Here is a 14,280-nt window from a genome sequence, read left to right on the forward strand (position 1 = left end):
CCCCCTCCGCACTCTCTGCCCCCTCCGCACTCTCAGCCCCCTCCGCACTCTCCGCCCCTCCGCACTCTCCGCCCCCTCCGCACTCTCCGCACTCTCCGCCCCCTCCGCACTCTCCGCCCCCTCCGCACTCTCCGCCCCCTCCGCACTCTCCGCCCCCTCCGCACTCTCCGCCCCCTCCGCACTCTCCGCACTCTCCGCACTCTCAGCCCCCTCCGCACTCTCTGCCCCCTCCGCACTCTCTGCCCCCTCCGCACTCTCAGCCCCCTCCGCACTCTCAGCCCCCTCCGCACTCTCCGCCCCTCCGCACTCTCCGCCCCCTCCGCACTCTCCGCCCCCTCCGCACTCTCCGCCCCCTCCGCACTCTCCGCCCCCTCCGCACTCTCCGCCCCCTCCGCACTCTCCGCCCCCTCCGCCCCCTCCGCACTCTCCGCCCCCTCCGCACTCTCAGCCCCCTCCGCACTCTCTGCCCCCTCCGCACTCTCCGCCCCCTCCGCACTCTCTGCCCCCTCCGCACTCTCTGCCCCCTCCGCACTCTCTGCCCCCTCCGCACTCTCTGCCCCCTCCGCACTCTCTGCCCCCTCCGCACTCTCCGCCCCCTCCGCACTCTCTGCCCCCTCCGCACTCTCCGCCCCCTCCGCACTCTCTGCCCCCTCCGCACTCTCTGCCCCCTCCGCCCCCTCCGCACTCTCCGCCCCCTCCGCACTCTCTGCCCCCTCCGCACTCTCTGCCCCCTCCGCACTCTCTGCCCCCCGCACTCTCTGCCCCCCTCTCCTCTGGCCCCGCTCAGAAAGCATTTTGCTCCGGATTTTACTGTCCTAAGGTAGAGAAAGATCCATTGCCATACCTTGTTTCCTCTTTCCCAAGGCAGTTACCTTAGTCCACATAACTGCTGCACTTCTCCATTGGTCGTACGATCCCCTTTCAGAAAATAAGGGGGGTAGCCATATCCAGCCATCTTTATCCTAGGTCTAGCCATGTATCCTTTTTTTTTCTCTTCTCACTCACTCCTTGGTTTGGTCTGGAAAAGTTGTATCTTTCAACCCTTCACATTTGCACAGCAGCCATCCTCAGGTACCATTTGTTAGACGTTTAGCTGCTGTTGTATAGCATCAAAGGTTCTGCTCCTTTTCCACAAACACCTTTATTTCACTTTTAATAGATTCTGCACAAAACTCTATCATTGCATCACCTGACACAAAGGCCATCTGTCGGCCCTTTACATATCAGTGTCAATTATTGGATACTTAACGTAAATGAGACAACTAATTGGAATGTCTCTTAACCCATTACTTAACAAAGACGGAGTTTCATTCTGGGGCCTGGCTGTCTGGTATCACAGAATTTCTACGGTACAGAAGGAGATAATTCGGCCCATTGTATCTGCACCAGCTCTCCAAATGAGCATCATAACTTGGTGCCATTCACCTGCCTTTTCCCCTCACCCCTGTACATTGTTTATATTCATATCATTCTCCAGCGCTCTCTTTAATGCCTTGTTTGAACCTGCCTCCACCACGCTTCCAGGCTGTGCATTCCGGACCTCAACCACTCGCTGTGCGAATAATTTTTTTCTCACATCACGTTTGCTTCTTTTTCACATCACTTCAAATCTGTGCCCCCTCGTTCTTGATGCTTTTACAAGCGGGATCAGTTTTTCCCTAACTGCTCCGTTCAGCCTCCTCATAGTTTTGAATATCTCTATCTAATCTCCTCTTAGCCACCATCTCTCCAAGCAGAACAGTCCCAACCTCTCCAATCACTCCATCTGACTGAAGTTTCTCATCCCTGGACCCATTCTTGTAAACCTCCTCGTCACTCTCTCCAATGCGCTCACATCCTTCCTATAGTGTGGCGGCCAGAACTGTGCACAATATTCCAGCTGAGGTCTAACTAGTGACTTGTATAAGTTCAGCATAGCCTCCTTGTTCTTGTACTCTATGCCCCTATTAATAAAGCCCAGAATACCATCCATTTTATTAATTGCTCTCCACCTGTCCTGCCACCTTCAATGATCTAAGAACATATGAATCACTCTGCTCCTATACTCCTATAAGAATTTTACTTCTTATTTTGTATTGTCTCTCCATGTTCTTCCTCACAAAATATATTACCTCACACTACTCTGCCCACTCCAACTTGTCTATATCCTTCTGAAGTTCTACACTATCCTTTTCACAGTTTACAGTACTTCCATGTTTTGTCATCCGCAAACTTTGAAATTGTTCCCTGCACATATCCGGGGTCATGGGGAAAAGGCAGGAGAATGAGGATGAGAAAAATATCAGCCATGATTGATTGGCAGAGCACACTTGATGGGCCGAGTGGCCTAATTCTTTTGGTCTTACATCTGGAAAAGCAAGGGTCCCAATACTGACTCCTGGGGGACACCATTACAAACCTTCTTCCAGCCTGAAAAATAACCATTGACTATTACTCTCTGCTTTCTATTATTCAGCCAATTTTGTATCCACATTGCTACTGTCCCTTTTATTCCATGAGCTATAACCTTTGTCACAAGTCTGTTGTGTGGCACTGTATCAAATGCCTTCTGAAAGTCCACATCAACAGAATTACCCTCATCGACCCTTTCAGTTACCTCTTCAAAACACTCCACCAAGTTAGTCAAATGATTTCTCCATTAGAAATCCATGCTGGAACTTCCTAATGAACCCAAAGTACCAGTAGCTGGGATCGTGACACTGGCTTTGACCTCTAAACTGAGATGATGTGTCTGAGAATGAGGATAACGCAGATTTTTTTGTGCTGATGATACTCCATGGCTTGACTTGCAGGAAGAATGGCCATAATAGTACACTGCAATAAAACAATTCTTTTCTAAATTAAGAGGTGGAAATTGGTTATTTGGGGGGGGGGGGGGGGGGGGGGGGGCAGGAATGCAGAAGGAGCGACTAAAAATACCCTTTATCAACATGGAAGATGAGTACTTGCTTACAATTATGTGAGGAACCTGGGTGCGAGGGGTTGCTGGGATTTGAACTGTGTAATTTGGATACAGGCAACACTGCCAATATCTTCACCAGTGTTTTATTTCAGACAAACATTGCTACAGATTTCTGAACGTTACGAATTTCAAATACCTCTTTTAAAAAATGACAATCGAATGGGCAGCATGGTGGTGTAGTGGTTAGCATTGCTGCCTCACGGCGCCGAGGTTCCAGCTTCGATCCCGGCCCTGGGTAACTGTCCGTGTGGAGTTTGCACATTCTCCCAATGTTTCCACAACCCAAAGATGTGCAGGTTAGGTGGATTGGCCACGCTAAATTGCCCCTTAATTGGAAAAAAATGAATTGGGTACTCTAAATTTAGTTTAAAAATGGCAATCAAAAAAATTATGATTATAGAATATTAATTGCGCACGGTTGAAATCTTGTAATTCACTTAAATTCCCTTTGGCGTGACAAATTTTGCATCACAGGAAATCACATTTTCATTTTTTATCGGACCAATTTTAAATACAATTGGATGATTTGTCCATTAGCACGGGCCTACAATGACCCAAATATCCCTGGTATAAATTTTAGAACCTGATCTGCTGTAACTAATTGCAACCGACATGGGCCTAGATTTTCCATCCCGCCAGAATTCTGGTTCAGCATACCGGCGGGATGCTCGGTTATGCCGAGGGTTTCCCATTGTGGGGAGCCCCACACTGTCGGGAAACTCACGGGCTGCTGGCAAAACGGAGCATCCCATTGGCCGAGAATCCAGCCCTTGAAATCTGCAGCAAATTAACATTTCGGAGGTGAAAGCAAAATATTGCAGATGTTGGAAATCTGAAATTTAAAAAAAGTACTGGAAAACCTCAGCAGGTCTGGCAGCATCTGTGGAGAGAGAGAGAGACAGTTAAATGTTTGAGTCCAATGTGACTCGACCAGCTGTGTTTTTTTCCAGCACTTTATTTTTCTGCTAGTATTTCAGAGGATTCAGTTGCAGCCGTGTTGATCTTATCATGGTCTGTCTTTGTTGTGAAGACTAGACTATCTAATTTGACAGAGCAGGTCAAATATTTAGCTCTTGTGTTAAAATACCAGCTGTTACTACTGGACAGTCAGGTTTTGTTTAACGAGGTGGAAGAAGAGAGTCACGGGATTTCCAATTAACTTTTAACAAAGGAATCAAACCTTTCTTAAACGAGAAAAGATTAACTATAATGCTACTCCTTCACCCATATCTTCACAGATGTACACACATTTATAAGGATAACGCGAGTTCCAAACTATATCTTTTACTCTAATCTTCAACAGGCCAACTGTGGTTAGACACAGCACACTCTGGAACCAAGTGGTTAATGTCATCCAATATGAATTCAGTGGATTTCTCATTAAGTCCCCCAGATGCGGGACAGCATGTGCGGCACGGTAGCACAGTGGTTAGCACTGTTGTTTCACATCGCCAGGGTCCCAGGTTCGATTCCCTGTTTGGGTCACTGTTTGTGCAGAGTCTGCACGCTCTCCCTGTGTTTGCGTGGGTTTCCTCCGGGTGTTCCGGTTTCCTCCCATGAGTCCCGAAAGACGTGCTGTTAAGTCATTTTGGACATTCTGAATTCTCCCTCCATGTACCCAAGACAGGCGCCGGAATGTGGCGACGAGGGGCTTTTCACAGTAACTTAATTGCAGTGTTAATGTCAGCCTACTTGTGACAATAAAGTATTTTCAAACTCTGCCCTCTAAGAAAATGCTTGGAACCTTCCCCAAAGCTTCCTCTTAAGAGCCTTCAACAAGAATCCAATCCCACGATTTCAATCTTACCTTTTGGTATTTCTCTGCCTCAGATTGCTACGGGCATTCAGGTTCCACACAATCTCTCAGCTAACCAGCCAAGCCGGAACACCACTTGTTCACAGGCATTAAACCAAACATTTTATTTACCTCGGATGTCTTGCTTCTCACGTGGCCAACATTAAATTTGGTTCTTGCAGCTGTCTTTTCAACTCTGAGCACTTCCTCGACTTTTCACTTGAATTCTTCTGAACGCTCCCCTCAAATAATAATCAAACAAAGTAGCGAGCTTTTTACCCAGTGTATGTATCGTTTTGAAGGAACGATCTCTCAATGTTCTGGGCCACTGATCATAAAAAATGAGCTGGGGAAGCACACAGACTCGGATCTCTTTGTCCGGGAGTCAGTCTCTCCGGGTGGCATGGTGGCGCAGTGGTTAGCACAGCGCCAGGGACCCGGGTGCAATCCCGACCTCGGGTGACTGCCTGCGTGGAGTTTGTACATTCTCCCCGTGTCTGCGTGGATTTCTTCCCCCGTGCTCCGCAGTTTCCTCCCCACCGTCCAAAGATTTGCAGGTTAAGTGGATTAGCCAATGCTAAATTGCCCTTGGTGTCCAGGGATGTGCCGGTTCGGTGGGGTTATGGGGTTGTAGGAATAAAAGAGTCTTGCATTAATTCCTATCTTTAGTATGCATTGCTATTCAGATTCATTAGTGGAAATAGCTTGTCATTTTCAATATTGGATTTTTCTCCCATGGTTTGGGTTGATATTTTAAGTCCTGTGATGTGTTGTCCCTGTCACAGGATGAAGATGATGCGTCCCTCAGTGAGAGCTCCAAATCCTGTACACCTAGTGATGAAGTTTGGGCCACAACGAGGTCACTTCCACCACCAACTCCTGGTGAAGTCCGGAAGGATTTGCTGCCCTCTCGATCAGGAGCAATCCCAACAGGTATCTATCAAATTGTGTTGGGGAAAAAAACTCGGCTATGCAAATCTGTTATTCTTCCCAAGCAAGAGGAACAGGTTGGATTTAGATAACTTTAAATTAACATGTTTGCTGTTGGATGAATCAGACTTTCAATGGAATGGATCCATTAACTTACTTTGCCTGAAATTGAATTTGAATTTTAAAGTGAATTCCTCTTGTAGCTAAGATAACAGTTTCTTCTGACTGGAAAAGGTATCATGAATTTAAAAAGTGGTTAGCACTGCTGCTTCACGGCGCTGAGGTCCCAGGTTCGATCCCGGCTCTGGGTCACTAGCCGTGTGGAGTTTGCACATTCTCCCCGTGTTTGCTTGGGTTTCACTCCCACAACCCAAAACATGTGCAGGCTAGGTGGATTGGCCAGACTACATTACCCCTTAATTGGAAAAAATGAATTGGGTACACTAAATTTAATTTAAAAAAATTTAATTTAGAAAGTGTAGCAGTGAAAGATACCTTGATTACCTGAAGCATTTATGCGGTCAAAGTTTCATACCTTGCACCTACTTAAATGTTCTCGTTCTGAGAATTTATTCTCCTGCGAAAAGGTGGAAAATCCCACTCCTTAAATCTGAACATTTTACTAAAGTGCATCCTGCCACCTACTGGCGCTGCTAGGAACTGTCTAAAGTTAGTCAAATGATTTTGAAAGATGATGAGACCATCGATTCACGCGACACGTGGTTAGAAGTGAACAGTGGTTTTAATCGTCTTACAACAGAGCCTGCCTGTGACACGATGAACTCCAGATGAACTGGCAGGCAGGCTCTCAGCATCAACCTTTATACTTCCGGTTAGGGGGAGGAGCCAAGGGTGGAGCCCAGTACAAACTTCCGTACACTCCCAGTGCATCTCCCCCTAGTGGCAGAGCAGCGCAACTGCTCGTGTGCCGAGCTTACAGAGACATAGTACAACATGTGTAATACAGTGTGAATTACGCTAGAGTGATTCACCACAAAAGTCAACTGGTTTTAGGACGTCGCAAGGTTCCAGTTGGCCATTCTGTGCTGAATAAATCAAACCAGGGTTACCATGGGCTGACAGAGAATCAGCTTAGAGTTAATAGTGCCCCATTGGGGCACCCCGGGCAGCATGGTAGCATTGTGGATAGCACAATGGCTTCACAGCTCCAGGGTCCCAGGTTCAATTCCGGCTTGGGTCACTGTCTGTGCGGAGTCTGCACATCCTCCCCATGTGTGCGTGGGTTTCCTCCGGGTGCTCCGGTTTCCTCCCACAGTCCAAAGATGTGCAGGTTAGGTGGATTGGCCATGATAAATTGCCCTTAATGTCCAAAATTGCCCTTAGTGTTGGGTGGGGTTACTGGGTTATGGGGATAGGGTGGAGGTGTTGACCTTGGGTAGGGTGCTCTTTCCAAGAGCCGGTGCAGACTCGATGGGCCGAATGGCCTCCTTCTGCACTGTAAATTCTATTATTTTTTTAAAAATTGGCTATCATGGAGGCAATATCAACAACTTGAATTCTGATAGGGGACTGATACGGATCCAAGGAAATTTGGCAAATAGGATCCAGAATTGAATGAGTGACAGGAAGCAGAGGATGATGTTCAAGGAGTATTTTTCCATCTGTGTCCAGTGGGGTCCTGCAAGGATCAGAGTTGGGGCCCTTGCTGCTTGTGGTGAATATAAATGATTTACACGTGAATGTAGGAGGGTTAATCAGTAAGTTTGTGGATGCTACAAAAATTGATGGGGTGGCAAATAGTGAGGATAGTCTTCGATTACAGGAGGATATAGATGGACTGATCAGGCACTTCCAATGGCGGCCATGGTGTGAGTGGTCGCACATTTGGTGACTCCCGCTCGTGGCGATTTTTTCAGACCTTTTCCCGGGTTAACGGGTGGATGTGAGGAGGTTAAAAAGGGGCAGGAGAGTGAGTTGAAGAGATTGACCCACTGGTGAATGGAGCTGAGGGCCAGAAGCGGTCACAAAAGAGGGAAACAGAGTGCAAAAGCCGGTGCAGTGCCTGTGACGCACATGGAGATGGCGGAGGGTCAGGGAGCGCCCTGCCGGCTCAGTGGCGGAGGGTCAGGGAGCGCCCTGCCGGCTCAGTGGCGGAGGGTCAGGGAGCGCCCTGCCGGCTCAGTGGCGGAGGGTCAGGGAGCGCCCTGCCGGCTCAGTGGCGGAGGGTCAGGGAGCGCCCTGCCGGCTCAGTGGCGGAGGGTCAGGGAGCGGCCCTGCCGGCTCAGTGGCCAACAGAGCAGCTGGTGGGCTTCCTGAACAGCAGGTTCACCCAGCAACACAAGGAGAATCTGGAGGGATTGGATTAAAGCGGTGATTGACCGAGTGGAGATGAGGCTGGAGGCCCAGGGTCAGGCAATCCAGAAGATGGAGGAGGTGGTGAGGAAAGCCGAGGAGCAGTTCACCTCAATGGCAGCGGAGATGGTGCTGATGAGCGATCAGCAGAAGCGGCTTCAGGAGAAAGTTGAAGACCTGGAGAATTGGTTGCACAGGCAGAATATCAGGATTGTGGGCCTGCCAGAGGGGAGTGAAGGAGACGACACCGGCGCGTATGTGGGGGAAGATGCTGGAGAAGCTGCTAGGAGAGGATGCATTCGTATGGCTTTTGGACGTGGATCGAGCACATAGGGTGCGAATGAGGAAACCCCAGGGTAACGAGCCGCCAAGGGTGATGGTGGTGCGGTCGCACCGTTTCCTGGACAAGGAGCAAATTATGAGGTAGGCCAGGCAGACAAGGCTCTGTACCTGGGAGGGCAGTGAAATCAGAGTATACCAGGACCAGGGTGCAGAGCTGGCCAAGAGGAGAGCGCGCTTTAACAAGGTCAAGGTGGCCCTCTACAAGAAGGGGGTGAAGTTTGGGTTGCTGTACCTGGCAAGTCTGTGGGTGACCTACGAAGGCCGGGAACTGTACTTTTGGGATGGCGGAGGAGGCGGTAGAGTTTGTCAGAGACAATAGACCGGCAGGAAAAGGTACATTTTGAACTTTGGTGGAGATGCTGTGATGCTGCTGTTAATTTGTGTTTGGGGCCATTTCTGCAGTTTTAGGTTTGTTTTGTTCTCTGTTGAAAGGTGGGGGAGGTTGATCTCTTCAATTGGGCTTGGGAGGGGTTTTTGTTTACACTAGTAGGATATTTGGGCTGGGGGGAGGGGAATCAGTGGTGGGTAGGATGCTAGGTGCCATGGGCGGGGGCTGCCAGGCTAACTGGGCAGTGCAGGTACAGCAACCCAAACTTCACCCCCTTCTTGTAGAGGGCCACCTTCACCTTGTTAAAGCTCGCTCTCCTCTTGGCCAGCTCTGCACCCTGGTCCTGGTATACTCTGATTTCACTGCCCTCCCAGGTACAGAGCCTTGTCTGCCTGGCCTACCTCATAATTTGCCCCGTGTCCAGTTGATGGAAGCACAGTGGGGTGCGAGCAGAAGGTTAGTGGGGGGATGAAGGCAGAGGTTGTTGTTTGAACAGATGAGGTGAGATGTATCCCGTTGCCATTGGCGGGGCGGGGCCAGACAGTCACAATAATAGTCTTTATGAGGTTTTTCAGAGCTTCCAATTTTTATCCCCAAGGCGTTCTTTTATTTAAAAAAAAAAGTGAATGCGGTAATCTTGGGATTTGTCTGGGCGGGTAAAGCTCCGCGGGTGAAGAAGGTGCTGCTGGAGCGGGAGCATTGGGGGGGGCGGGGTGGAGGTTTGGGGGGGGGGGGGGGGGGGGGGGGCGTTGGCTGGCTATTCCGGAATTTTATCAATTATTATTGGATGGCGAATATTACGATAGTCAGGAAGTGTGTAGTGGGGGATGGGTCAGTGTGGGTCTGGGTGGAGGCAGCCTCATGTAAGGACACGAGTTTGGGGGCATTGGTAATGGCACGTCTGCCATTCTCGCCCGGTAGTAGTGGCAGCCCTGAGTATGTGGGGACAGTGGAGGCAGCATATGGGGTTGGAGGGGGCATCGGTGTGGGCACCGATATGTGTTAACCACCGGTTCGCTCCGGGGGGGCTGAATCAGTGGTTTCGAAGGTGGCAGCGGGCCTGGATCGAGAGATTTGGAGATCTTTTTATTGATGAGGGTTTCCCGAGCTTGGAGGAATTGGAGGAGGAGTTTAGTTGCCAGGTGGGAATGGATTCCGGTATCTGCAAGTGAGGGATTTTGTGCGGAGGCAGGTATAGACCTTCCCGCACCTGCCGCACCAGGGGCTACAGGATAAGGTGGTGTCGAGAACAAGAGTAGGAGAGGAGAAGGTTTCAGAGAGCTACAAGGAACTGATGGTGTGGGAGGGAGCCCCGATAGGGGAGGTGAAGAGAAAGTGGGAAGAAGTGCTGGGTAGGGAGTTGGAGGCCGGATTTTGGGAGGAGGCCCTGAGGTGAGTCAATGCATCCTCGTCATGTGCCAGGCTCAGCCTGATACAGTTCAAGGTAGTCCATAGAGCACATATGACTGTGGCCAGGGTGAGCAGGTTCTTTGAGGAGGCGGAGGATAGGTGTGGGCGCTGTAAACCATGTCCATATGTTTTGGGCATGACCGAGGCTGAGGGGTTTCTGACAGGGGTTCACTGATGTCATGTCAGACGTTTTGAAGGCGAGGGTGGTGCCAAGTCTAGAAGTGGCGATCTTTGGTGTGTCGGAAGATCTGGGAGCCCAGGGGGTGAGAGAGGCCAATGTCCTGGCGTTTGCCTCCCTGGTGGCCCGGACACTAGGATTCTACTAGATGGAGGGACTCGGAGCCCCTGAAGGTATGGGTTAGCAACATGGCAGGCTTTCTCAGACTCGAGAAAATTAAATTCACCTTGAGGGGTTCGCTGAAGGAGTTTTCCCAGAGGTGGCAGCCGTTCATCGAGTTCATCAATTTTTTTGAGAAAGATTAGGCTGTCAGGTGGGGGGGGGGGGGGGGGGGGGGGGGGGGGGGGGCACACACTGCCACCTCACTGTGCCAGGGGCCCAGGTTCAATTCCGGCCTTGGGTAACTGCGTGGAGTTTGCATTCCCCGTGTCTGTGTGTGCGTGGGTTACCTCCAGGTGCTCCAGTTTCCTCCCACAGTCCAAAGATGTGCAGGTTAGGTGGGATTATGGGAATAGGGCAGGGAAGTGGGCCTATTTTAGGGTGCTCTTTCAGAGGGTCAGTGCAGACTTGATGGGCTGAATTACTTCCCACTGCACTGTAGGAACTATGTGGTTCTAAGGCAAGGGAATATATAGTGTGACATTTCTTATTTACAAAGTTTACATACATTCCTTCTGTATGAACTACATAAAGAGATATTTGGGCAGATAACTAAAAGCTTGGCCATCAGGGTGGTTGGAGAGGTGGAAGAGTGAGGTAGACACACACACACAGGTGTAGGGAAGGAATGCCAGAACTTTGTGCCCAGGAAACTTGGGCCCAGCTATCAGTGAAGCAGAAATTTACAAACTGCTCGTATCAAGAGGCCAGAATTGGAGGAGAGCAGGTAGCTCCGAGAATCTGGAGGAGGGGATTACAGAGGGAACAAGGGGCCAGCTCATGAAGAATGAGAATTTAAAAATGGAGACAGTGTTTAACTGTGAGCCAGTGTAGGTTGTTGTGGCCAGGGCTAATGGGTGAATGGAACTTTGTGCAAGTTAGTAGTTAAAGCATCTTCATTTTAGGTGACCTCAAAGTTACGGAGGGGAACATATGGGAGACCAGCCAGGAATGTATTGGAATAGAGTCGCCAAGTCTCCTTGACTTGAGTGTTTCAGCAGCAGGGAGCTCAGATGGGCAGAGTCAGGAGATGCTCCAGAGGTGAAAATAAGTAGGGGCTGGTTTAGCTCAACAGGCTAAGTCGCTGGCTTTTAAAGCAGGCCAAGCAGGCCAGCAGCACGGTTCGATTCCCGTACCAGCCTCCCCGGACAGGCGCCGGAATGTGGCGACTAGGGGCTTTTCACAGTAACTTCATTGAAGCCTACTCGTGACAATAAGCAATTTTCATTTTCATTTTCATTTCAAGTGATCTTGGTGATGGTGTGAATGTGATTGGAAGCTCATCTCGGAGTGAGACATGACACCAAGGTTGTGAACAGATTGGGTTAAAGCCAGACCGTTGTCAGGTAGAGGGATGGAGTCAGTGGCGAGGGAATGGAGTTTGTGGTGAGGTTGAGACAAGGTCTTCAGTGAGCCCAGTGGAGGAAATTTCTGCCTGTTCAGTTCTGGCTGACAGAATACTGCAGATGCTGGAAATCTGAAATAAAACCCCCAAAATGCAGGACTATTTCAGCAAGTCTGGCATCGTCTGGACGGTTCGAGTCCACAGACTTTTTTTTTGTCAGAACTGAAAGGAGGGAGAATGTAGAAACTGCAACGGGGGGCGGGGGGGGGGGGGTGAATTCAGGCAATACATATATGGCATATTAAATACTAATACATGTATGGAATATGGCAGAATGCATGTATGAAATATTTATAAAGGGAGAAATAAAGGGGGGTTTGGGATGGAGGTGGAAAGTCAAAATCTAAAATTGCCGAACTCCATGTTGAACTCTGTGGGCTGCAATGTGGCCCACCGGAAGATGAGGTGCTGCTCCTCCAGCTTGCATTGGGCTTCACTGGAACATTGCAGCAGGCCAAGGATGGACATGTGGACACAAGAGTGAGGTGTTACGTTAAAATGGCAAGCGGCAGGAAGTTTGGGGTCCTGCTTGCGGACTGATGAAGATGTTCCGCACAGTGGCTACCCAGTCTGAATGTAGAGGAGAACGCATTGGGAGCAGTGATAAGATCGGCATTGTAGCAGATTTGAGAGAGGTGGTGGTAAGGTGGAGCTGGGTGTTGTCAGCGTACATGTGAAAACTAACTCTATTGTTGGAAGATGTCACTGAGGGACAGAATGAGAAAGAGAAGGGTCGAATGATTGACCCTTGGGGGACACCAGAGGTGATGTTGCAGGAACAGGAAGAGAAAACATCCCTGCCAGCTGGACGATGGTGGAGAGGTGTTGAAGGAGGATGGCGGAGAGGTGTTGAAGGAGGATGATGGAAAGGTGTTGAAGGAGGATGGTGGAGAGGTGCTGAAGGAGGATGGTGGAGAGGTGTTGAAGGAGGATGGTGGAGAGGTGTTGAAGGAGGATGGTGGAGAGGTGTTGAAGGAGGATGGAGGAGAGGTGTTGAAGGAGGATGGTGGAGAGGTGTTGAAGGAGGATGGTGGAGAGGTGTTGAAGGAGGATGGTGGTGTTGAAGGAGGATGGTGGAGAGGTGTTGAAGGAGGATGGTGGGGAGATGTTGAAGGAGGATGGTGGTGTTGAAGGAGGATGGTGGGGAGATGTTGAAGGAGGATGGTGGAGAGGTGTTGAAGGAGGATGGTGGAGAGGTGTTGAAGGAGGATGGTGGAGAGGTGTTGAAGGAGGATGGTGGAGAGGTGTTGAAGGAGGATGGTGGAGAGGTGTTGAAGGAGGATGGTGGAGAGGTGTTGAAGGAGGATGGTGGAGAGGTGTTGAAGGAGGATGGTGGAGAGGTGTTGAAGGAGGATGGTGGGGAGATGTTGAAGGAGGATGGTGGTGTTGAAGGAGGATGGTGGGGAGATGTTGAAGGAGGATGGTGGAGAGGTGTTGAAGGAGGATGGTGGAGAGGTGTTGAAGGAGGATGGTGGAGAGGTGTTGAAGGAGGATGGTGGAGAGGTGTTGAAGGAGGATGGTGGAGAGGTGTTGAAGGAGGATGGTGGAGAGGTGTTGAAGGAGGATGGTGGAGAGGTGTTGAAGGAGGATGGTGGAGAGGTGTTGAAGGAGGATGGTGGAGAGGTGTTGAAGGAGGATGGTGGAGAGGTGTTGAAGGAGGATGGTGGAGAGGTGTTGAAGGAGGATGGCGGAGAGGTGTTGAAGGAGGATGGAGGAGAGGTGTTGAAGGAGGATGGCGGAGAGGTGTTGAAGGAGGATGGCGGAGAGGTGTTGAAGGAGGATGGCGGAGAGGTGTTGAAGGAGGATGGCGGAGAGGTGTTGAAGGAGGATGGTGGAGAGGTGTTGAAGGAGGATGGTGGAGAGGTGTTGAAGGAGGATGGTGGAGAGGTGTTGAAGGAGGATGGTGGAGAGGTGTTGAAGGAGGATGGTGGAGAGGTGTTGAAGGAGGATGGTGGGGAGATGTTGAAGGAGGATGGTGGGGAGGTGTTGAAGGAGGATGGTGGAGAGGTGTTGAAGGAGGATGGTGGGGAGATGTTGAAGGAGGATGGTGGTGTTGAAGGAGGATGGTGGAGAGGTGTTGAAGGAGGATGGTGGAGAGGTGTTGAAGGAGGATGGTGGAGAGGTGTTGAAGGAGGATGGTGGAGAGGTGTTGAAGGAGGATGGTGGAGAGGTGTTGAAGGAGGATGGTGGAGAGGTGTTGAAGGAGGATGGTGGGGAGATGTTGAAGGAGGATGGTGGGGAGGTGTTGAAGGAGGATGGTGGGGAGGTGTTGAAGGAGGATGGTGGAGAGGTGTTGAAGGAGGATGGTGGGGAGATGTTGAAGGAGGATGGTGGTGTTGAAGGAGGATGGTGGGGAGGTGTTGAAGGAGGATGGTGGGGAGGTGTTGAAGGAGGATGGTGGGGAGGTGTTGAAGGAGGATGGTGGGGAGGTGTTGAAGGAGGATGGTGGAGAGGTGTT

At 50.3% G+C, this 14,280-nt stretch overlaps 1 protein-coding gene across 4 annotated transcripts in view; it reads left to right on the top strand.

The window, feature by feature from the left end:
- LOC119964675 (uncharacterized protein KIAA1522 homolog) overlaps positions 1-14,280 on the top strand; it is a 293,273-nt gene that overhangs the window by 231,440 nt on the left and 47,553 nt on the right. For all 4 annotated transcript variants that reach the window (XM_038794469.1, XM_038794495.1, XM_038794476.1 and 1 more), the window contains exon 4: positions 5,543-5,690. In XM_038794469.1, coding sequence (XP_038650397.1) covers positions 5,543-5,690 — 148 coding nt within the window. The remainder of the gene's footprint in view (positions 1-5,542; positions 5,691-14,280) is intronic.

Source organism: Scyliorhinus canicula, chromosome 1 (genome assembly GCF_902713615.1).
Source record: "Scyliorhinus canicula chromosome 1, sScyCan1.1, whole genome shotgun sequence".
NCBI classification, from domain to species: Eukaryota; Metazoa; Chordata; class Chondrichthyes; order Carcharhiniformes; family Scyliorhinidae; genus Scyliorhinus; species Scyliorhinus canicula.